At 37.3% G+C, this 25,998-nt stretch overlaps 1 protein-coding gene across 1 annotated transcript; it reads left to right on the top strand.

Moving 5' to 3' along the window:
• Positions 1 to 1,162: 1,162 nt before the first annotated feature.
• On the top strand, positions 1,163 to 25,798 carry trmt44 (tRNA methyltransferase 44 homolog). The gene is made up of 11 exons (XM_028474225.1): positions 1,163 to 1,696; positions 2,875 to 2,992; positions 4,158 to 4,377; positions 4,452 to 4,520; positions 6,220 to 6,327; positions 7,632 to 7,703; positions 9,404 to 9,510; positions 9,747 to 9,930; positions 11,248 to 11,584; positions 21,613 to 21,729; positions 25,274 to 25,798. The coding sequence occupies exons 1-11, from the start codon at positions 1,378 to 1,380 to the stop codon at positions 25,507 to 25,509; spliced, it is 1,887 nt and encodes a 628-aa protein (XP_028330026.1). The 5' UTR covers positions 1,163 to 1,377; the 3' UTR covers positions 25,510 to 25,798.
• Positions 25,799 to 25,998: the final 200 nt, after the last annotated feature.

Below are 25,998 nucleotides of genomic sequence, written 5' to 3'. Positions count from 1 at the left end.
AGTTTCACCTAATTTAATGAAGAAAGTTGAATATCTTCAAACTTTTCTGAAGTAATGTTTTAATAACATGTATTATAAAATAAAATCCTACAGCGTTTTAAACGGTAGAGTTGGCAGTTAGGCTCAAACTCATTTACTGATTATAAAGAAACATTTGAAATTTAAGGACCTAAGGTTGAAAATCCAATTTGTATTTCAAGATAAACCAACGAGAAACAATATTCTCCTCAAATTTGATAAAATCTCAATCGACAAACTAAAAACAACTTATTTAACCTTTCCTGTATTCCCTAATATTAAATAGGCTTATTTCAAAATCATGAATGATATTTATGCATTCAAAGAACTACATTAAAGAACAGTGCATTAAAATGTTGGTTTGATTTTCAGAAATAGATTAGAGGCAATATCTCTTTATTTTCCAGTTATATCACAGAAAATATAATAACTTTTGGTCTCTGATTGCAGAATGAAAATAAAGGATGAATTGGACAGTAACGTACTATTTCTATGGCAAAGTTTTTAATTCACAAAAACCTAATTTTATAATTATCCCAAACTTTCAATTATTTTGAAAGGAATCAAAATTCTATTTCAACTCACAAAAATGTATAAAAACTACTAAAACAGAAATTATACACATTTTTAAACCATTCCAAACTAATTAGTTCCATCTCTATATATGTATAACACAATTTTTATATTATTTAACTAACAAAGTTTATTGTATCTTCTGTTTTTCATTCCATAAGCAATATGGAATGAAAGTATTTTTGTTTCACATTTGTAATTTGAAAACGTGTGCCAGATTAGTTGCTTTTTAATTTTAATAAAGTTTATTTATTTAAGCAAGTACAAATACAAACAAAAAGGCACCTTGTACATGTATACAGATTATAAACAAAGTTGAAAGACAACACAAGACAAGACAAACAAAATAATAAAAATAAATATATCAACCAAGCGGCAAAACAATGCACTTACAATAAAGCAAAAAAATGAAATAACTTTTCATAAATGAAACAAGTCTAAAGGCATTTCTTCCATGAATTTTAATATACCGTTGCATTTAAAAAAAAAAAAAAAAATTGAAAATCCATAAAAAAAGCAAACAGCGCCCTCTGCTGGATCTTTGCGATACAGTCTTCGACGTCATCATTTAGCGACGGACTACTCCGTTGCCTACATTTATTTGGAAACAGCTTTTTTCTTGTTTTCAACCATTTTTCAAAATTCAAGTAAGCTAATGTCTGCTTTATCAACTATATTTTTTATTTAAAAAACATCCCGCACAGTTAATAAAATCAGTTAAATGTTTTTTTTTTTTAATCGGCTGGTTCTCATGGTCTCGTTCCTTGAGGCTAGTTAAACACAAACATGCCGAAACTTTCCGATATAAAGTTTCCAGCAGGATGTTCGGTGCTTCCTGAGCTCTTCTGGTCCTCGGTGGACGTGTGGGTGAACAAACCCCATGTGGTGAACAAGCGTCTGTGCGGGGCCACGGTGGCCGAGAACGAGGGTCTGCTGCCGGGTGATGCTCAGCTCAGTGCGGAGGAATGGACGTTCATCACCGGGGAGGGTTCCCCTCCACTGGCCCTCCTCAGGAACCAGCCCCCGTGGAACTCCAGCGTCCGGACACTCGTTCCTAAAGTGAACTGTTACGGCACCAATTCCCACAAAGACCTGATACTGAAAGGTAAACCTGTCAGTCAATTTAACTGGTGTACGTGCAGACAATCAGACATGGTAAATAAAAAAAAATTAAAAAAATTGAAAACAAACAACAAAAAATTCTGTGAAGATATATCGATTTAGAGGACTTATCTACTATACCTACAATGCATTAAAAAAAAAAAAAAAAAGTTTCTGAACTTGTGGGATGGGGCCCAAAAATGGGTCGGACGTCAATATTCAGTGGATAAAACCTGAACTGTGACTTGTCTCTTCACATATCTGACAGCAAAAAGTTCAAAACTGATTGATTAGTAATGTGGAATTTATATATTTATAATTTATAAAACTGATTTATTTTTAATTTGGAGGTATACTCTCAACCAAGGTTTCTCAAATGGGGTACGAGTACCACTTTGGGGCAACGCAATGGCACGACAGGGGGTAGAGAGCGAGAGAGGAAAATTAACAAAAGCATTTAAAAAAAATGGGATTTTATAATGTTTATTTTAGTTAAAATTGATAATTATAATATGATGATGGAAATTATAAAAACTATAGAAATAAATCTATTCAGGAGCCACTAAATACTGTTTAATTCCACTTATTTACACAATGAAAAATGTTCAAATCTGTTAACACTCATTCATTCCATTTATTATGCTCTATAGTTGTTGTTTTTTTCAAAGTATTAGTGGTAGTCGGAGAACGGGGGTACTTGGATTCAGAATTAAGAGAACGGGGATACTTGAGCCATAAAAGTTTGATTGCAACTGCTCTAAACTGTACTTTAAAAAAAATAAAAATCAGTAACTTAGGCATTTGCTATAATAACATGTTCTCATGTATAAACTGCTCAATATCTTCATTTATTGGTTTTGAAGTTTAATTTTTTTTTTTTTATCAGTTTGTCTTGTGTATTTGGCTCAATAAAGAATATTAAAGAAAACATTGATTTTTTTTTTTTTTTCAGTTAGACGAGGCCTGCATATCTTAATCGTTATTGCACTAAAACAAGATTTTTCTGTTTTGTTTTTTGTTTAAAAATGACATTTGACCTTTGGTTCCTGATACAACACACGTGACACATTTTTATTAAAAGATTTTTATTTTTTTCACAAGTTTGAGACATACTGTAGTTAGAAATTTGTCACATTTAAACAGAAAGCTGGAGCAGATGAAATGTCATGCATTTCTTGATAGATTTGGGCAGACAGCGAGTGACGTTTCTTCCATTTGAAGAGGATTCAGAGGGAAAAGTGACCTTCAAGACGAGCAACATCTACCAGATCCAGCTGTGCCGTAAAGGCTCCGAGGAATGGTGAGTAGAGGTTTAGGATGAGAAACACAAACCACTCAAAAATACTTTATCGACACCTCCATGAGTAATTGTGATTAATTGTAATTCCACTTTAGAATCAGAATCAGAATCAACTTTATTGACCAAGTAATGTATGTTATACACACGAGGAATTTGACTTGGTGAACTGTGCTCTCTCTAATAGTGTAAACATTAAATAATAACAATCAACTAGAACATAAATAAATAAATATAAATATAAATAGTAATTAAAAACATAATTGTAATTGACTTTCAGGGGGAAAGTAATAATTGTAATTGGAAAAAAGTCTGGTCAAAGTAATTGTAATTGAGTTGTAATTGAACATGGATAATTGAAGACATCTATCTATAATGCAAGAAACGTCTGCGTGTGTGTGTGTGTGGAGCGAATTTCACAAAATGACTCCAAAAAACATACCTCACAGAAAAATACACCAAACAACAACAAATGTATGAAAATGACTCAAAATACACAAAACAACATTTTAATACACAAAATGACAACAGGAATGCACAAAACTACACTAAAAAAGATAGAAAAATACACAAAATGACTCCAGAATCACACGACAATGGCAACAAAAACAATAATTATACAAAAAATGCACAAAAACACAACAGAAAGATACAAAAATTCACATAATGACTCTAAAAAACATACATTACAGAAACAAACACCAAACAAAACATTTTTAAAACTGAGTAAAAAAAAACAACAAACACATTTATCATGTCTAATATAATTAAACCAGGGAAATTGCACATGTTAACTTATTTTACTCATATATATATGTGTACAGTATATATATACCCCTTTATAACAGTACAGAGTATGTACACCTCTTTGTACATCCAACCTTCAAACACATACTCATTTGGCCATAATTGACAACTCTACTTAAGCTCCTCTCACTAGATGAATACATACTTCCAACGGGCACTGTACTAGTAATTGTAATTTAAAAATGTAATTGACCCCAACCCTGTCTGAAATAGTCCTGATGACTAAAATTTGATGCAAACTAAGTTGCATTTGAGTCATAAGACTATGACTAAAACTAAATCTAAATTTGATGTCAAAAAATTTTGATAGCAAAAGAAAATGTGCTGTGGTTGTGTTTTTACGCTCTCGCTCTCTGCTCAGGGCTCTGGAGCTGCACGTGTTCACACCAGATTCCTGGTTCTCTGACGGCGTCGCCTACGCCAAGCTGCCCTGGCTCTCCTCCAACCTGTTGCCCAAACTGATGCGCTGGGCCTGTGAGTACACGAGCAGTGAGTTCAGGAGCACGTTGTCTCTGCTGCCCGTGGACAAGTACAGCCTGACGTACCAGCAGCTGAAGGAGAAGTACAAGGCCATGGTGAAGGTGAGCAGAGGAGGACACACTCAGAGCATGTGTTGAGGAGGCACTGATGATGTGTTTTACTACGTGTGTTCCAGGTATGGCCGGAGGTCACAGATCCTGAGAAGTTTGTCTACGAGGATGTTGCTATAGCGACGTATCTCCTGGTGGGTTCCAATTAATACAAAAGAATAAAATATAGGTTGATTCAGAGAAATGTCTGTATGTATATTTAGGGAGAAGTCATAAAGGGCCGTGTAAAGCCGTGGTTCTCAACCTTTTCAGCCTGTGACCCCCAAAATAAAGGTTCCAGAGACCCCCACTGTACCTGAAGGTGGTTGAACACATAAACATTGAAGAACAGTCATTTAGAGACAGGGCCATCTATAAGGGGGAATAAAGGGGAGAGATGTTTGGCGCTCATCCATAAAGTCAGCAAAATGATGGTCTAGTGTTCTATGAATCTGTGATAACCACATTTATTTATTTATCTGAATAATATCCACTGTTGTCCAGGAAGTGTATTGTTATTTGCGCAATAGTATATAGTCATCTTAATGACGTAAATCCGTGTTTTAATCACAAATAAAATGGGTCAAAAGTCACCAAAAATGGTAGAAAAGGTGGTGGAAAAAACCCCACAGAAATTGCTTAAAAGTTGCAAATTAGAGTGGACAAAAACGGACTGAAAAAGTGTTAAAATAGTGGCTTAGTTAGAAGTGGGAACAATTAGTTTAAACTGGCAATTAATGGGCATGACAAATCATGAATATGCTTAAATTGGTAAGAAAAAAAAATAACAAGGGGTTAAAAATGACATGAGGTAAGAAAAGTGGTGGAAAGGGTTTATAAGTGCCTGAAAATGTCTTGAAAGTGGAGAAAATGTGCAGAAAAGGCTTTGGAATTCAATTAAGAAGTGGCAGAAATGGGAGTAATGTAGGAGTAAAAGGAGTAAAAAAAAAGTGATAAAAACAGGTTAACATATGGTAAGTGTGGTGTAGTTGCAGAAAAAGGGTAAAAATAAGCAAAAATGGGCTGAAATTGTTCAGACAATATTCTTAGTTTCCTTTTTTTTTTTTTTTTCTACTTGTCTGCACATGCTGTCAAAGGTCAACACCACAGGAAGTGCAATCATTATGAGACAGCAATGCATATTTTGTTATTGCAATAAAATACATTGATTTATTTTATTGCTTAATTGTGACCATCACCAGCCCTCCCTAAGGAAGGGTAAGAAATCTTTTATTATAGGGAGGATATAAAAAGGGAGAGCAGTGTTACACCTAGGTGGAGGGGGAGGGGAAAGGGAGCAGGGAGGAGAGACTCAAGGCAGGAAATAGAAAAGGTGGGGAAGAATAGACTGTTTTGCAGTGAGGGTGAGATGTGAGGTTGTAGAATATATTGTGCTTTTTATGTTGTGTAATCCAGCCAGTATGGTGACAAGTGTGAAGCTTAGCTATAATGGTGGTGGCTGTGAACAGGGGGAATGAGTGAATGGTAGTACCTAAAGCAGGTATTTGGGATTAACGTGTCTAAGGTTAAGCCCAGTATGAGTTTTATCCCACATCCCAAGGCGTGTCAGTGCATCGTATACCAGTATATGTGCAAAAAAAAAAAACGCTACTGCAAGCCCAAGAACTGCCCTGGGCCCGCAGATGCAGCCAGGCCAGCAGAAAGAGCGGGGGCCAGGGAGCCCCAGGCAACCCCCCCCGCGACCGAGCAACCCCCCAGATGCCCCCAAGATCCCAGGCCGAGAGGCTGAGAGGCCTGGGATCTTGAAGTTTCCTGAAGGCATCTGGCGACCAACTCCTCGTGTCTCACCCTTTCACATAATAAATGCTGAGTCTGTATTTTCTGTGTCTGCAGGTGCTGTGGGCCGAGGAGAGAGTAGAGAACAATCTGACAGCCAGGCAGTCCTTTGTGGACCTGGGCTGTGGAAACGGGCTCCTGGTGCACATATTGACTAATGAGGGGGTGAGTTTGCTACGATATCGATATCGCAGTCTTGAGTATCGATTCATATTGAACTAACGCGATATCGGCACAAATCGTACATACTTTTATTGCTTATTATCTGCCCATTGAGAAATCTCAATTTTACTTCAAATAAAGTCCAACCAGAAAGACGATTCTGGGTTAAATTTTGTTCTGCAAAATGCCACACAATCACATTTATTAACACAAACGGCTGAACAATATGTTCTTTTTTTGGCTTTTTCTCCTATAAGGGACAGCATGTGTGAGTGAGTTCTGTAGTATGGCTTGTTTAGGGGAAGGTCTGGGTTAAGAAGCACTCAGAAATCCAGCTCACTAAGCCTTTAATGCTGTTCTGAGAATTAACAAAAGCAACAAGTCCTAAAATGAGTATTTTAATGCAAAATATGCTAAAAATATATATATATATATATATATATTGATATAGGCGATATTGTAATTTTCTATATCGCTAAAATAGAAAACTCGATATATCTTGAATCCTAATATGTCTCCCAGCTCTAATTTCCACTCACTCTCCCAGTAAGCTAATGGTAACAGCCACTAGAACAGATTTCTTCTGCTTCTGCATCAAAGCGTGACATTTAATTCCTGATTTATTTAATTAAGGCAAAAATCTCCAAACACACTTGGACCCGTGAAAAATGTAGAGTAAATGAGCAGCAGCACATAACTTTATGATGCATTAAGTCCTTTTGATTCTTGTATACATCTGTATTATATTTCTATATTAGCTTTATTTTTGTTACTGTAATGTGTGCACTTGTATTTAATCCTAATTTAATTAACAGTTTTTTACCTAATTATGTACATGATCTTTTTCTTTTCTTTCTCTTCTTTGTTTGGCGTTTCTTCTTTTCATCTGCAATATTTCTCGGGCCTCTGTAAATAAGTAATTTCCCCCTGGGATCAATGAGGTACATCTTATTCTGATTCTGATATACTGTATGCATCCAAACTTCATGCATGCAATCCTTGACTAAAATAAGCAACAAAAAAAAAATCCTCCTTCCATATGTTTCTGCTGTGTTTTGTGTACCGTGGATGCTTATATAATACTCGTGCCGCTCATCAAAGGCACTTCTAGTTGATTCTAACCCTCCAAGCTAAGGTCTTCCAATCAGCCAAACCATTAGCTGGTGGGAGTCCGAGCGCGTGATACACAGTCTGCAGCACTGTGACGCACTAATCACAAATTTAGGACACTTGTAATTAAAATTAGAGTGTAGACGTGGCTGTAGATGATTTCGCCGGCATCGACCGTCACGCTGTTTTTGTTGCAGCACCCAGGGAAAGGCTTGGACGTCCGGAGGAGGAGAATCTGGGACATGTACGGCCCACAGACCCTGCTGGAGGTGAGCAGACTCCGCCTACAGGTGGTGGGATGAGGGCGGACTTCTTTTGAAAACTCCTCATGCATTTGTTCTCACAAACAGCGGTACCTCTTTATGCCGCAGTTTGGATCGAGGAAATAAGTTCCTCCGTAAACGACAATAGTTGCTTAAATCGCCCGTGATGAGTCGCTTAACATAGTTGCGCATTTTCTCGCTTCATCTACCACAGTGACGTGATGTCGCGACACAGCGTCACTTGAAGTTGCTTGAAAAGTTCCTTTTTTTTTAAGCTACTTCTAGCGACTCAGATTGCACGATTGAGTCGCTGGAATTGCACGGCTCGCTTGAAGGGAGGTCGCTTGAAGGGAGGTTCATTTAGGCTGTATTTAAACTAACATACTAACGTACTACTCGTACTAAGTCAAAATGAGTATGTAGTGCATTCACATTAGATAGAATGGAAAGATTGAGTACACAAGAAGTACACAGATGTATACTATATCGAAACCGACTTCAAGCTAAAATCAAACATCCCCTTTTCAAAACAAAAGCATCTCTTCTTGTCTTCCATTAGTGTTTAACGATTTTGTAAATAGGGCTTTTGTTTTGAAGTTAATCGGAAGTTTTGTCAGTTGCACAATGGCTGGTCTCTGAAAATCTCAGAAATGTCAGCACGAAATGTGTTTCCACGAGTTTCATGGATCAAATGAGCACATGTTGATATTCTACTTGGTCACATTCTCATTTAAAATGTTTTCAGAACTTTCAAAGTTGGAGAATAAACAGAGATATTTAACCTCAGTGTGATTGAGGTTTTTGTCGTCGTAGGTTTGAAATGTATCTTCGGAAACTTGGACGTATACTTCAGTGGGAACGTGCACCATACTAATTATACTAATAGTATATAGTAGACAGTATATACTCATTGAGTGTGTAGTATATAGTACATTAATGCGATTTCAAACCAAGCCTTACATTGACTTGGAATGTAATCTAGTTACTGAAGTCGCGTTAAGGTGTGTTCACACCGAACGCTATTTTGGCAACTAGATTACGTTCAAAATCAATGTAAACGACTCGACTTCAAACGACGCGACTCACGCAATTCCAGCGACTTAATCGATCAAAGTCGCTGGAAGTTGAAAGTTTTGAACTTTTCAAGCGACTACGAGTGGCGCTGTGTCACGACATCCAATCGGCAACAAGTTTCTCCCTACGTCACTTCCCCCAGTCGTCACATCACTGGTCACTGATGAAGTGAACAAAAAGCGCCATTATGTTCAAGTGACTCAACACGGGTGATTTAAGCCACTATAGTCACTGAAGTCACTTTTGCTGCGAACGCATTTATTTATTTATTTATTTATTTGAATTAGTACATTATATATTAATCAATGTGTCATCATTTAAACTGCTTTAAAGGTTGGTTGAAAATGTGAAATACGATTACCAATGTACAATACCAGCTTATCTGCACCATTGACACTAATGCCCAAGAAAAACCTTCCAATAACCAGCTGTTATTTAGTGTTGATAGATGTTAAAAACACTGTTTCCTGGGCTCTCGGGCCTGATTACACCATAACTATGAGAAAGAAAGAATAATAAAACACAAATGTAGCTTCTCGGATATTGTCAACTAGAGGATCTTCAGTTAAATCATGGCAAAATGGTTCTTCCTCCCCGTGCTCAGCAGCTCTCCTGCTTCGCTGCTATTTCAGGAAAAGGCAATTACTCCCAGTGAGAGCTTCCTATTCCCGGACACAGACTGGCTGATTGGGAACCATTCGGACGAGCTCACCCCATGGATTCCTGTCATAGCAGCCAGGTGAGGTGTCAGCACACACACAATCACCGCCTGACCTCTGCAGATTGGAAAATCTGTGCGTGTGTGTGCGTGCGTGTGCGTGTGTGGAAACAACCACCTGATGGTGATGTTGAGCCTCAGTCTGAGACGTCAAGTTTCCCCTATTGACATTTATTGTCTGTTGAATTGTTGGTTTTCCATTCCAAAACATGTGGAAACTAAAGATTTATGTCGCATCACTAATCCTCACGCTGCAGGTCGTCTCCCTCGTGCCGATACTTCGTCCTCCCCTGCTGTTTTTTTGATTTCTATGGAAAATACCAGCGGCGCCAGTGTAAGAAGTCCCAGTATAGGGAGTATATCGACTTCATCACAGAGGTCAGCCAAGCCAGTGGTTTCAACACTGACGAAGACTGCCTGAGAATACCGTCCACCAAACGGGTAGGCCTACCAAAATAAAACTAGCTGGAACAATCCCAGTTGGTGGATTCGCCTCCTCTGGAATGTAAACATTAGTTTCACATTTTTATCTGAATAATATCCACCATACTTCAGGAAGTTTATTATTATTTGAGGCATGGTATATAGTCATCTTAATGTAGATGTAAATCCTTGTTTTAATCAAAAATAAAATGGGTTAAAAGTGGCCAAAAATGGTTTAAAAGGTGGTAAAAAGGGTTCAAAGTGTCAATATTGTATTGGCTTAAAAGTGGCAGAAATGGGGGGAGGGGGTGATGGAATTAAGAAAATAGGAACGATTAGTTTAAACTGACAAATAATGGGCGTAACAAATCCTGAATGGGGTTAAATTGGCAACAATAAGAACTAAATATGGTGAAAAGAGGATAAAAGTGACAATAATAGGTCAACAGACAGTATGTGACATAAGGTGTGAAAAGTGGTGGAAAGGGTTTATAAGCGCTGAAAATGTCAAGGCATTGACATTTGATGGAGAAGTGGCAGAAATGGGAGTAATGTAGCAAAAATGCTTTAAAATGTGCAAAAATATGGCAAGAAAAAGTGATGAAAATAGGTTAAAATATGGCGAGTTTGGTGTAGTGGCAGAAAAATGGTAAAAATAAGCAAAAATTGGCCCAAGTTGTTCATAAAATATTCTGTTTTTTGAAGGAATCTGGTGACCTCCTCCCAGTGTCTCGTGACCACAAATGGGGTTCTGACCCCATGGTTGAAAACCCTTGAGTTAAACAAAATAATACACAACAATTTAGATATAAAATTCTGAAAATGGGGAAAACTAAACAGAGTCTGACTGCGTTTTACTTCTTTTTTGTGTTTGATTTCTAAAAGATTCTTAAGCACAAGTGATGTCATAGACACATGTCCCAAATAATTAAACCAGGGAAATCTCACACACTATTTCACTTTGTAGTGTTATAAAGGGGTTTATTTGTGGGTGCAGAGTACTGAGTATGTACACTTCTTTGTACATCCAACCTTCAAACACATACTCATTTGGCCATAATTGACAACTCTACTTAAGCTCCTCCCACTATATGAATACATACTTCCAACGGGCACTGTACAAGTAATGTAAATAAACACATTCCTTGTTCACTCTCTTGCATCACTTACATTTTATAAATATTAAACTGCTATATTGATTTTTTTAAACTTCACTGGCTTCACTTTTAGGTTGAAAGGTTGTTATTGTGTAGTTTTAACAATTAGTGGGGATAGTCTGTGTTGCGTAACAGTTCCTGTGGGATGGATCCTGACATTCTAGCTCTACACCTGCAGGTGTGTCTCGTAGGAAAGTCGAGGAATTACCGTCTCTTTGAGGAGACCGAAGCAGAGCGTCGAAGAGCTCGTTACGTCCTCAGCCGCCAGCCGGCGCCCGGGGTCGCCGTTCAAAGGTCAGATCTTGGAAACGATGAGGACGGTCGCCATGGGAACAGTGATATTGACAGCGCATGGGGAGCCGGGTTCCAGCCTCGAGACAAAGTGGAAACAGTGCGTAACTGTGCCACTCTGCCGCGGGACCTGGTGGACTCTGTGGTTCTGCAGGTGGCCAAACGTCTCCTGGGTATGACTGAGGGCGACGACAGAGGGGCCCGCGGCGTCTGGAACCCAGGAGGTAAAAACACACCTGGGAGCAGGATTATAGAACACACAAACGTATAAATATAAGCCACTAGTGAACAGATTCAGGTCAAACCCAGAATTATTGATTTATTTGTCAATCTGTAGGAATATGTCAAAAGTTCCAAACAGATTGTAGGGCTGCACGATTATGGCCAAAATCAATATTGTAATCACAATTATAATCACAATTATTTATCATGTTCGGTAAAAATCTGTGTTGTTATTACACTATTATTGAACAAATAGTATGTGTACAGTTTACAGTGCAAAATTTAGCTTTAAAATGGAAATACACCAAAAAAAATTAACAAAAAATAACTAGAGAATTTAAAATGTACTAAAGGCCAACTGAAAAAATATGTTATGACAGAGTTGAGGTTAATTTAATCGTGGCAACCAAAATTGTGATCACGATTAAAATTTGATTAATTGTGTAGCCCTAACAGATTGTGAAAACTTTCAACTAATAAAAAAACCTTACGCCAGGGTTTTTCAACCATGGGGTCGTGACCACATGTGGGGTCGCCTGGAAATAATTTTTTTTAAAATTTCTTTATCAATTTTGCACAATTTAAAAAAACAATACATAATATCACAGCAATAAATATACAGTATGGGAAGAGGAAGAAAGCTCATATTTTCAAATTAAAACACCACACGCAACTGTATTTCTATACTTTCACCTTCTCAAATGTAAATCTAGTTAAACTAAAATGCAGTATAAAGATATCTGAGCTGGCACATATTGTCACTTTGTGCACGAATACTGGCATTACAACAAACATGATCAAAAGTCTTTGGAAAAATAAATTAGTTTTATGAAAAGGGGGTCAAGACAAAAAACAGGTTGGTAACCAAAATTAATACTGATTCTGGATTACAGTAGTTTGGAAAAATTAAAAGAATCCCATCTCTCATCATTGACAAAACAAAAAAAGCATATCTCGGTTAGTAATTGACCGACATTTATGAAATCTGACACAGTTATGTCGGGTTGGTTCCTCAATCACCCAAATGAGTGTCATCCAGATCGGATCCGGATTCCATATTTCATTGCGGTTCTTCAAAAATATTTGGTATGACCGCAGAAATGCTGGTGGAGGGCTCTACCCAGACACAGAGAACTTCAAAAGAAGAGATCAAAGAGCAGAACTTCAAAGGAAGAGATTGAAGAGTAGTCCCTTCCTAGGGAGAGAACAGAACACTCTGGCACAGACCGAGTGTGAGGTGGCCTAAAGTTGTAGATAGCAGAGAGTGGGAAACAGTTATTGGATGCAAGCTCAGGCTTGACCACCCTGTAGCTGGCCACCTTTGATGAGGGTGTCTAGTGTTAAAATGGCCAAAACCCCCTTTGATTCAAAGGAACACAACTGATGATGCGTCCCAAATTTACATCCTTCTCATATCTGATACACAGCTCCCACGCTACTCTCAAATGGTGAACCTCATGTTGACTACCATCTTTTGGCACAAAGGACGGTTTAACATCACGCCTCATGTTTAATTATTCTCTACTGTATGTTAAGTTGAAGTTTTCTTTATTCAGACAAGGTTTTTCAGAATTTTTTTAATCTCTTGACATGTTTCGACTGTCACCTGCCAGTCTTCTTCTGAGGCATCTGCTCGAAAGATTCTCTACTGTATCCATTTTTAATAGGAATAGACATTTCTTCCAAGCCTTTAAAGTTATCACTGATCCAGATAACTGCCAATATATGGCAAAGAAGATTTTTGGCACGTGGAGGTTTTTCTCTCGTTTGAAGTATTTTTAAGATTTGTTTCCCACTGCTCTGATCAGTCCACCTCCTCTAACCTCGTCATTGGCCTTTCACCTCTCCACACTTTGGCGTCCTGACGCTTGAACTCTCCATCTCACCCCCAGCGAGAAACTTCCTGCACAGTATCACACTCACACCACCCACTCAGCACCGTTGGCAGTGTCTCTGCACCCTAACTCCCTCTCTTTCACACACACACACACACACACACACACACACACACACACACACACACACACACACACACACACACACACACACACACACACACACACACACACACACACACACACACACACACACACACACACACACACACTAATGCGAGCTTACTGTGAGCAAAACCAAATAATCTTGTCCGAGGGAAATGGCTGGAATTAGAGTTAGAAATATGAGACAGCTCGTTTTATACTTAGACTAGAGCTCTGTTTAGAAAGGACCAGATGAATAATGCAGCAGCCTTTATGATTAATGCATGACTGTGTAGAGTTGGTCCCTAGCAGTTATCTGCCGTGTAAGAACAAAGGAGTGCAGCAGCGTAAACAAAACACATCCTGAATGCTCTCAGATTCACTTTAGATTTAGATTCTGTCCACTTTTTTAAATAATACGTTAAGGTTTCATTTATTCCAACAACTTTTTTCAAGAAATTTTTCTTTGAAATTTACTTTGATCTCCCGACATGATTCGGCTGCCAACTGCCAGTCTTCCTCAGAGGCATTTACTGATTACTTTAATGTATAGCTACGAGTTCTTTTATAAGGAATGCCACGCCTAGAAAGAACTAATAAGGAAAGTGATCAGTAGATGCTTTGATGCTTTCCTTGTGAAAGAATAAGGGATACATCAAAGTAATCATTAGATGCCTTTGAGGAAGACTGACAGTTGACATTCGAAAACTTGTCAGGAGATAAAAGTAAATTTTAATTTTTTAATACTTTATTGCAATGATTAACCCCAAAAAGTAATTGTCACAGACAACTGTCATCGAAAGTACACTGCATTTAGTATGTATGTATATATATCTATCTATCTATATATATATATATATATATATATATATTACTGAAGTCAAGAAACAAAACAGAACAAAAGCAAACAAAACACTAGGGAACAAAAAAAAGAAAGGCAACGCAAAAGTTCAAAAGAAATACATAAAAGGAAATGGGGGATAAATAAATAGGGTAAGTGCCTTTGTGTCACACATCTTTTGATGTAATTGTGCAGTCTACTTAGTCTATTTTCAGGGTAAATTTTATTCATTTTTTGCAATTTTTCTCTAATTTTTAATGTAACATTTTCATCATTTAAAGTTTGCTCTAACATTCTCAATCAAAGATTTATTTTGGGTGAGATTTGTTGTTTCCATGTCCTCGTCACCTGCTTCATGGCTGTAACACACAAAACATTAAAGAGTGCGATATTAGCCAAAGTGAATTTCAAAGTAAATTTCCTCAAAGAAAAAAGTATTATTTCGGGTTTTCACTTTTATCGTCAATTATTGCTCGAGAAACATAAAAGAAAGCAATGACAAAGAATAAAATTAACCATTAGACGCAGAAAAACAAAACTCCTGAGCAGATGTTCTTCTATTTTTTTTTAAGCTAATAAAAAAAAAAGATTGGTTTTCCAAGCTTCTCCTAAAGCTTTTGGCATTCCTGAGTTAAGATGAAACAAAAGCTTTCTTCAAGACTCTTTTGAAGTATGAAAAAAAGAAGAAAAAAACCCCTTCAATTCTGTTGTAGCTTTGTACAATTCGTGCACACCGACCCCTAAAGTATTTCCTTGTTGCTTTTCAAACTGTTGACGTGTGATGCTGGATTCTCTCTAATTCATGGGCGCTGCTGCTGCCCTGCGGCCAGAGCGCACACTATTATGTAATCCAGCTGCTGAGACAGAAAATCTGTGTGTCAGTACGCCCAGTGTAGCATACGCTGCCCTCCACCCAGTGTAAAAGTATTGTGAAATCCACTGAGGTGCACTCCTGGGCTGAAAACAAACAGCTTGCATGGAAAAAGTGGGATCAGAGCTCGTGATGGTGAGTCACAGCTGCAGAAAATGCCACAGCAAGTACATTTTCCATTTGAACCTTTTATTTTAGTGTGTCTGCTCTGATGAGAGAATGTTCATGCTAAGCAAATAAATGAGAGATTTTAGATTATTTACTTTAGAAGAAGTGAGTGTTCACAAGCAGTAGTTGTATAGTTAGGGATGGGAATCGAGATCCGGTTCTTTCTGAGAACCTGTTCCCAGTAATCCAATTCCTAGGAATTGTTTGTTTACTTGCCCGTCGATTTCGCTTATTCCTCTTACGTCGCAAATATGTAACAATAAAATAACAAAAAGGAAATGGGAACAACAGCTTATTTAGCTTTTATAATGATCTTACAATGGTAGCACTTGTACTGTGGGTTGCAATCCTTCGATTAAGGGCCTGAAGAAGTGCTGCAAGGTGCATTTAGTCTATGAACACGGTCCAATCAGTGCTTTGCTTCGATCTAAAGATATTTTTTAATGCTTTACTAATTTAAAGCGACGCCAGACAATAATTAACATTTTTTATAACAAACATAAAGACATAGTGTAGGCGTCATAATCAATAAATCAAAGGTATTTCATTTGACTCACCAGCAAATGTCGAAGGTTTGTTTATGAATCCATGACAAACCTTGGGTTTGTTGACAAATGGCCATGTGACTTTATCTTCAGAAATGTGAGTAATGCCTACGCAGTGTTTTTACTTCGTTCTTACCGGTCGTGACTTCATGTATTTCTTCGCCAGAGAAAGAAAACAGTGATTCACTTGATGCCAACTGTGTGTTTTTGTTGTTTTTTTTACCTTGTCAGCACATGCTGTTTAAGGTCAACACTAACATGTAGTGCAATCTTTTTACAACAGCCATACATGTTTTATTATTGCAGCAAAATAAATACATTCCTGTCATTGCATAATTGTGACCATCACCAGCCCTCACTAAGGAAGGGTGAGAAAAACTTTATTAGAGGAAGAATATAAAAAGAGAGGGCAGTGTTACACCTAGGTGAGAGGGAAAGGAACAGGGGAGAGGGAGTTAGGGTGGGACACAGGCAGGAGTGGGGAAAGTAAGTAGTTAACTATTTTGTTTGTTCTGAAAGTGTAATCTGACGCTACTGTTGTGGACATTTATGTTCTGGTTTGTTTTTGGTGTTCTCTAAAACAAGGGTTCTAAGCTGGTCTCACCCTGGGACCCACATTTTGCCACTGTCATTAAATCACGACCCACTTTTTTTTTTCTCTTTTTTTTTTTTTTAATTCAACCAACCAAATTAAATTTTTCAAAAATAGCTGTTGAAAACACATGTATAATCTTCAGGGTTCCCACGGATCCTTAAAAAGTCTTAAGCAGCATTAAATTAATGAATCTAAAAATAAGGCCTTTATTGTCAATAAAATGTCTTAAATCAATGTTTCAAAACTCTTTTTTTTTTTTTTAAATAAGATTTTTCTTAATGGCTTTTCTTAATAGTTTTATTTTTTTGTGTTTTTTTTGTTTTATAGATTTCTGGCTTTTTTTTACCATCTTATGTGTTTTTGGAGTGATTTTGATTATTTTAGTCATTTTGTGTATTTTTGTGCCAGTTGCACGTCTGCACGAGACGCTGGAAAAAAGTGACCCTAACCCTCAGTGACGTGCCATGAGCACTAGGACTGGGTAGGCAGGGCGTTGCAAATCGAGACCACCAATGACATTTTCATATGTTTCTGCTGGCAAGTGTTAATTCAATTTAATTCAACTTTATTTGCATAGCGCAATTAACAACAAAGTCATCTCAATGCGCTTATCAAAATATCAAATTCATAATAAGAAAGAAAAAACCCAACAAGATCCACATGAACAAGCATTTAGTCATCTAACAAAATCAACATCATAAACACCATTAAAGAAACATAAACAATTATTCAATATAGCCTCCATACTCTCCCAACAAGATACTGTATATCTCATGACGAGGCAGCGTAGCCGTGGCTACAATAGTAGTTTACCACCACAAAGTGTGGAGTGAAAGAATAATCCCTTAATTCTGTAAAACGACTTTGAGTGTCCAAAAAAGCACTATATAAAATTGATGCATTATTATTTCTATTATTAAAAGCTGTTGTTTTTCCTCAAAAGAAAGTTTCTTTATCGTCTCTAGTGCTGTCATCCTTCCTATAGTGTTATCCCGCTTCTATCTAGAGAACGTAACAGTGGCCACGCTGTATCAATTCACTAATGCACTGTGAACTTACGTATAGCATTTAGCATAGCACGGTTACGTTCAAAGGCAGCGTAGAGATTTACCTTTTTACGTAAATGGTTTTCGTCTTGGGGAACTGACTGCGCATGCGCAGACACATAAAAACACGCTATGGGAACAGAGGCAGAGCAGCAGTGTGTTTTTGGAGGGGGTGTGGCCTCCTCCTGCCTTGCAGTGGAGTGAGACTGTGCAGCGTCTCTGCCGTACCAGGAAATAGCCATGTTTAGTCATTTGGACTATGAAAAGCAGAAAATGCTGACACTTTCAAACTTATAGGTACTGTAGGCTATCGGAAATGGAAAAATAAATAATTTATAATTATATTATAATTAAAACAAATAATCAAAACATCAATTCACCCTTGGGTAGGCACTGCCTACCTTGCCTACCCGGACTGCACGTCACTGCTAACCCAATGTAATTGATGTGGTGTTTTTCCATCCTAATTGTGTTTACTGTGAAGATGGTCTTCAGTTTAAATTCACATGGCTTTAAAAAGTCCTGAATTTGATCTGATTGAAGCTGTAGGAACCCTCGTCTTTATTTAAAACATAAATCTATATATTTTCCTGTGCAACATGCATTTCACAGCATGCCTGTCAATAGAAAAGTTTCTTTCAAAATAAAAGACAAGTCCAGCGTGAAAGACATTAAGTATTTATTTATTTTTGACCAGCTGTCCACGACCCACCCAGTACAGTAATCGCTGCTCTAAAAGACACGGCCGTATTCGGGTGTTTCCCTGGAAATCCACAACATCAGCATCCACCATTGTTATGCCTTAAATGTTTGGTCTGGTATCGACCCCTCACTGGTGTCTGAGCTGATTTATTCTCTGTCTGATGCAGAAGTCGCTGACGCAGCAGAAAATAATCCTCCTTAAACAAATGCAGGGCGTATTTGCACATAGGGGGACTTTCACACTTAAACAAGTTCAACTATAAGGCCCAGCCATTAATAATCATCGACGCTTGCACAATGTATCCTCTCCGTCCCTCAGTGACTCCCATTTACATCGTCGGCAGTAAAGGGCAGCTCTAAATGGAGTATTGATTATATATTAAGGAGTTCCCTGGCGTCGCAACAAAAGTATGCCTGCTTTCACGCTGCAACACGGGGACTGCGTTTGGCTGCTTTTTTATGTGTGAACGTGGGAGTTTCACGCTTTGTTTGGGCTCAAATCGGTGATTTTCCAAACTTATTTAAGGGTTCTAACAGAACATTATGTTACTGTTAATTTCAGTGGCAGAAAAGATTATAAAAAAATAAGAAATAACACAATAACGATTGCACTGACGTGTTCAACATTGTTCCACATAGAATGCAATGAGACCAGAGGTGTAAAGTGTACTGATATATTCTACTCAAGTAGAAGTACTGTTAATGATTGAAGTTGTACTCAAGGACAAGTAAAATGTAGCTAAATTAAATAGAACCGGTACTCAAAGTAAAAGTTACGAGTTACTTTGACCCCCCACCTTTATTTTTGGTAGTAAATATTGCCGTGGTTCTCTTGTATACAGTAAACGTCTCTCGTATAAACTTAAAAAGGAAGAGACCAAATCTTGCACAATTGGAGCTAATTTATTTTCCACAAAGGCACCTCTATAAAATAAAAGGTTTGTCAAAATGTACAATTGTTTTTCAAAATAAAATAACACCAATGAATTTGATTTAAAAATTAAAAAAAATTGTTAACACTTAACTTGAAGTTTTATACACAAGGCTGACATCACGCTGTCATCTGTCATTAGCATGAATAAGGTGTCATGAAAGCTATCATTAAGTGTTGTTCGCTAAATTATACACCTTTGGAGCTATGTTGGCGTTTTTTAGGTTTGGCGGAGGGATCCAGTGTGGGTTAGGTAGGGGTCGGGGCCACAGGAACCCCTTCTCCCTCCCTATAAGAGCAAATTAAAACAATGAAATAAAATAAAACAAATAAAAGAAGCTCAATAAAACAGGTCCAGGACTCAGTAAAAGAGGTCGAGGTCTGCAGCTTCCTGTGAGATTAAAAACTAGATTATTGCCCCACCCAATTTAAAAAATTCCTAAAAGGTGTTGTTCACTAAATTATAAAGATAAAGATTAGACACTTTTCACTAAATTATGACACCTTTGGAGCTATGTTGACATTTTTTGAGTCAGGCTGAGGGATCTAGTGTGGTTAGGCTAACGAAGGACACTTAATGACAGCCTTCATGACACCTTATTTATGCTAATGACAGGTGTCATGTAATTCTGGACGATATATCAATATTTTAATCTAAATCGATATATTTATAAGCACAATATCACACGGGACAATATTGTTTATGTTGATATTGTTCATTTTGCGTTAAAATAGCAATGCATTTTTCTTTCCTGTGCCTGCACCTATTTCTCCTCTCCCTCTCACGTGTCCATGTTTCACACACACACACGTGCTGATTAACCACCGCTCCTCCTCCACTCACTCACCCCGCTGCTCCATGGTGTGCCCTACGAAAAAATATGCTATGGCTTACCATATCGCCAAATACACGGTCCCAGAATAGGAAAGTCTATGACATGCACAGCCCTCAGTAAAACACTGTGCAGGAGTGAGCGTGTACACGCTGTAGAGATGCAGAGGTCTCTGTGGGTTTAAAATGTGCACAAATGCACATAATTTGTTTTCTAAATTTTGATATTGTTCTCTACACCTCGGTTAGTAATGGTCCCTGTGTGACATCTGGCACGTGGCTTTAACTGACTTATCTTATTTTAAGGGTTTGCCTCTGAAAAATAACCTAACAGGTACACTGAGCTACAATAGTTAAGGGGAAACCCCAATTACACCACAGAGAAAACATCAATATATATTGAATATTGCCATTCTGGTTTGATTTTATGCATTAAAGCATCATCTCAAGGCAAGGGCAAAATATCGAGATATATGTCGTATATCGTGATATAGCTTGAAATTAATGACCAATAAAAAAAATTAAAATTTAAAAAAAGGCCAAATCGCCAAGCCTTAGTGTCATGGCATAAAAATAACAGTGTAATGTCAGCCTTTATGTATAAAACTTCAAGTAAAATGTAACCCATTATTCTCAGCCTCTAAATATAGCTAAATGTATGAACTCTAAAACAGTGCCATGTGGGTAACAACATAATAGGTAGAAACCACAACCCTTACTTAAGAAAGTGGCTGGGTGTTGATCAGAAATGGCACGACTAAGAACATATGAATTATGTTCAATGTGACAGCGAATTAAATGGAAATAATAATTTACTCAGGATTCAGGAATGGTTGCGTGTAGAAATGTAAAAAAAAAATAAAATAAAAACTTTATTTCTTTTAAAACGTACTTAAGTACAAGTTAACTTACTGATTTAGAAATATTCTCAAGTGCAAGTATCCTCAAAAGCAGTACGATTACAGAATCGTGAGTACTTAATACTAAGTAATCCATTACTTTCACCTCTGAGTGAGACATTAAAAAGCATGTGATGTGGCCAGTGTGATTTCTATTATCACTTGGTGGTAAAAAAAAAAAAAAAAAGACAAAAAAATCTGCGGTGAAGCTGAGCCTCCCAAAGGAAAAACATAAAGGAGAATCTCATTTATTAGTGATGATAGTATTAGTGATGACTCATGCTCTGGTCGGCCTCTGGCAGGAGCAGCGGTGAAATGTGTGCCTTCTGCTGTGACAGATTGTTGGAGCAGCTTTATTTGAACAGACTTCACAGCTCTGACAATCACTGAAAGTCACTAACGGTCGGAGGCGTGTTTGGAAAATGTGCGCGTTCAGCTCAGCTCAGTTCCCGATCGGCGCGTGCTTCTTCGGAAACTCAAAGGAGATCGAGGGTTTTGAAATAGAAGTTTCACACAAAAGACAGTGGAGTTTTAAAAGGTGTGTTGATGACACATTGATGAAAAATACATCAGTAGACGTCGTTTTGCAGCCTCTCATCCCTCTTCCTCCTCCTCTTTCAGGAAGTCTCTCTGTCAGCGAGGTCGCGGGGCTCCTGGAGCAGGAAACGCTGCAGCAGCTGAAGAAAGAGTGCGGAGGCCTTCAGACGCTGCTAAAGAACAGCCATCAAGTATTTAGAGGTGCTTCCAATGCTTCCACATCGGCAAAGGCAGCGTATATGACAGGGAACCGTAAGGAAGGTTTAGATTTTAAATCATTGATGACAGAATGAGTCACATAAGCAACATCAGACGCAAGACTCGAAGGGTTCAAAGGGTTCACAAGCTTTCTTCTCTTTATCTGACCACTTTAAACTCATTCTTATGATTAGAAACCATTTGTTTGATCTTTTTAACCGTTGTTTATTGAGCGACTGGCTCCAGCCCAACTGAAACCTTGTGAAAATGACAAAAATGAGTAAAACTAGGAATATAGAAAAAATAATAATCACGATTATTTTAGTCATAATTGAAATCGCCATTATTCTTCAACCCAAAAGTTATACATTTTTTGTACAAAACAATGTAAAATATATCCATCTATAAATACAAGGAACATCTATGTGTGCGTGTGCACACATAGAGACGTGGTGTCTGATTGAGTTGAAACTTTTTTTAACGGCTTTCACATAGGCCGAGTGTGGGCATCCATTATTTTGGACTTATTTGGTGATTACGTTTCAAAACGTTTATTGCATTTTATTTTGAAATCAACGTGGAATCAACGCGGGGTAGACCGGAGAGGACACACACACACACACACACACACACACACACACACACACACACACACAAAAAAGATAAGCACCCCTGCACTAAGAAATGTTGAATGCTAAATAAATAGTTGTGTTTCTACGCATGTATACGTCTTTTATCAGATACTACCTAAACCGCCGCATTGGTGTAAACTTCATTCATCAATTTATCAGAGTAAAACCAGGGAAATCACACACGCTATTTTACTTTGCACCCACGCATAAACCGCTTTATAAAACTATAGAGTATGTACACCTCTTTGTACATCCAACCTTCAAACACATACTCATTAGGCCATAATTGACAACTCTACTTAAGCTCCCACATGAATACATACTTCCGACGGGCACTGTACTAGTTCCTTAAACATAAATAAAATCTTTCAAACGCTAAAATTAAGTATGTTAACTTTTGCACAAAACAAAACACTTCTTGCACATGATGTGTTTTGCTCTAGGTCTTCATCATCGAACCCAAAGTGTTCCCATATAAGAGAATTTGACTTGCCTTGCTTGTTTACCAATTTTCTTCGAGTTTGGCCTGCAGGTTACGCTAGCTTTGAGAGGGGCGGAGCTAGCATGCGCATGCATTACAACAACTCAAAGTTAGTATTGAAAATATTTTTTTCTTGTGTGTGCCAAGCTTTATTCTTTTTAGATATCCTAAGTTTGTTTTATTTAGCAAATAAACTGTATGTATAATTGTAAAAAGAGAAGTTAAAAAGAAAAAAAAACAACTAATAATTGTTTTTCTCATAATATATGTAATTCGTTAAGTGTGATAATCAAAATTGTAATCGAATTTTGAATAATTTCACAGCCTTAGGGAGAGCTTGGTTAAAGGATTCAGTTTAAACGAGAAGTAATGTCAATTACAGAAGATTAAACTTTATAGGAAATGGAAGGTGGGGTCTTTGATCCTGGTCTTTGATGTTTTGTTGGAGCTTTATAAGTGGAAAATGGTGGAAGTATTTGGTTTGTCTCAGCTTCTACACATTAACACAAAACTTAAAACACTTAAAGCCTAGTTACATGAAAATTGAATCACACTCTATTAAAAGTCTTTACTCCATTTTAGACAATAGATTGATCCTATATACAAACAACTCCAAACCTAATACATAAGCTTTATATGTACTTGTTGCTAATAGAGCTGTGCATTGCCATAAATCTGACAATACCATACAATTTGCATGTCACAATACGATATATCCTAATACTAAAAAATACGATATAACCGTGTTATCAATAATTACATATCACACCTTCACAAGTACAAAATGGTATGAAATACAATTTATTTCATTCTTTTTTAAATTTGCAAGAATAAGTACCAGTAAATGTTAACTAACTGTAGTTCAAGTACAAATATCAAAAACAAGTGGTGCGTTTATCAAACTGTCAAATTTTATTTTTAACTTTTGCTGATTCTTTTAAGTTCTTAAATTCTTTTAAAAAAAGTAACCACATACATCTATAAAAGTGCCCAGTATGTTTTATGAAAACAAAGTGCAATTAAATGGTTAAATTTATCTAAAAACATGATTTAAAGAAAAAAAAAAAATGTGATTCTTTTTTTTTTTGGATTGATACGATAATCGCGCGGTGAAATATCGCAATATATTGCCGAATGAATTTTTCTATCAACCTTAATTGCTAATGACTACTAATGGCTGACCTACAGTATGTTCTATACCCACTAGGGGGCCATACATTTTACAAATGATTAATTTATAATATTTATTGTTATTGCTGACATTGAAACACTAGTTTTCTTTGTTTTTCCAAGATAAGTTCCAACAACCTTATACGAAACAACAAATATTTGTTGTTAGATTTGTATTAATGTCTCAGACTTTCTGTTGGGAAGTTTCTCTTCTGAAAGATACTGTAGGGAGAATATTTTCATGCCTTCAAGTATTTCTTTAGTAACATTATTATACCTGTAATATTAAGTATAATGGACCTGGGGTTTTGTGGTAAAGTCTCAGATTTGGTCGACTCGTAGAGGAAATGTTATATAATTTCCCGTCCCCTCCTTCCTGCTTCTGCCTAATAAAGATATGCAGCGTTCCCTTGATAATATTATGTAACACACGGTGGTTCATCTTAGCATCCGATGACTCAGCCAGGAGAGCACACGCTCGTGCTCGTCTACATCTGGGACCCCGAGTGCCTAAAATAACTCTTCTACATAAATCCAGCAACTTCATTTTGTCTTTTTTTGAATAATATGTTAGGGTTTCATTTATTCAGAAACATTTCTCAGGAAATTTACTTTAATCTCCTGAAATGTTTCAACTGTCAACTGCCAGTCTTCTTCAGAGACGTCTGCTGATCACTTTGATGTTTTGTTGACTTCCACGTAATAATCCCAGCAAGTTCTTTTTGTCTTCTTTTTGAATATATTCAGGTTTCATTTATTCAGACAACTGTTTTCAGGAAGTTAGCATTTTTTTCCTGACACATTTCGACTGTCAACTGCCAGTCTTCTTTAGAGGCATCTGCTGATTGCTTTGACAATTCTAGCAAGTTAATTTTGTTCATGAAATATTATGTGGAAGTCAAGGACACATCAAAGTGATCAACAGTTGTCTTAATAAATGAAACCGAAACATATTATTAAAAAAGAAGACAAAAATAACTTGCTGTAATTATTACGTGGAAGTCAAAAAAACACCAAAGCGATCGACAGACACCTCTGAAGAAAACTGGCAATGGAAACCTTAACACATTTTTCACAAAGAAGACAAAAATAACTTACTGGAATAGTTATGAGGAAATAAATGAAACATCAAAGCAAATTAAATCAAAGATCAAAGTAAATTACCTGAAAAATGTGTCTGAATAAATGAAACCTTAACAAATAACATCTCTAAGTTTCTGCTTTGTTTGCGATGAACTTATGGAGGATATCATTTCTCTTTCAGTTGAAGGAGGAAGGGTCTACATACGAGACTGGAGAGACCGCCAATCATCAAAGGCACAAGATAAAAGGAAATTCATCGACCCCGGAGCCTTAAAAACACGTCGGTGTTGGTTTCACAGCCATCACCCTCAAGGTTGCCCCCTGCAGGTGAAACACTGCACCTTTGCCCACGGAGAGAACGACCTTCGTCCCTCAACCAGACCCCTGAAGAAGTTAAAATCAGCAAGCCTTGAATAAAAGACTCATTCCTGGAGTTTAGTTTGATTTATGTAATTTTTATCACAAATTTCATTGAAGAATGCAACTTATTTTCTTTAATAACATTAAAACTGAGATGAATCCAGATGAAACTCTCCTCGTTCCAAGTTTGTGAACTCTAAAAAGGAAGTTCAAGTCCGATGATTGATGCAGCGTTGCAACATTTCTGGGAAACGGAGATATTGAAACTTCAAGTGTTTACTCGTCTCCCAGGTTCAGCCTGCACAACTCCACCATGTATTCTTATTAAATTAAGTTAACGTTCAAAGGAATTCTTTGTCTGATTATTTGATTGGGACATCTGTGTTGTTTGTTTTTTTTTTGTCGTCTCCAATCCAAACATGTGCTTCGCTTAGACGTGTCTATTCAGGCTGTGCTTTGAGCTTCACAGAGATGGCATTGGATAAAAGCTGGACAAAGCTAATGTTCTCAGTTTGAATGGATGGTTGGGGGGCGGGTTGAGCTGTG

This window comes from Gouania willdenowi, chromosome 18 (genome assembly GCF_900634775.1).
Source record: "Gouania willdenowi chromosome 18, fGouWil2.1, whole genome shotgun sequence".
Classification (NCBI taxonomy): Eukaryota; Metazoa; Chordata; class Actinopteri; order Blenniiformes; family Gobiesocidae; genus Gouania; species Gouania willdenowi.
The sequence above is the reverse complement of the archived record's forward strand: the minus strand, read 5'-3'. Positions and strand labels throughout refer to the sequence as shown.

What these genes read in the sequence shown, in the direction of transcription:
- trmt44 (XM_028474225.1), top strand. Translation starts at nt 1,378, where the DNA reads ATGCCGAAACTTTCCGATATAAAGTTTCCAGCAGGATGTTCGGTGCTT. An exon ending in CTATAGCGACGTATCTCCTG is followed by an intron (nt 4,521 to 6,219) that starts GTGGGTTCCAAT and finishes CTGTGTCTGCAG; the next exon opens with GTGCTGTGGGCCGAGGAGAG. An exon ending in ACATATTGACTAATGAGGGG is followed by an intron (nt 6,328 to 7,631) that starts GTGAGTTTGCTA and finishes TTTTTGTTGCAG; the next exon opens with CACCCAGGGAAAGGCTTGGA.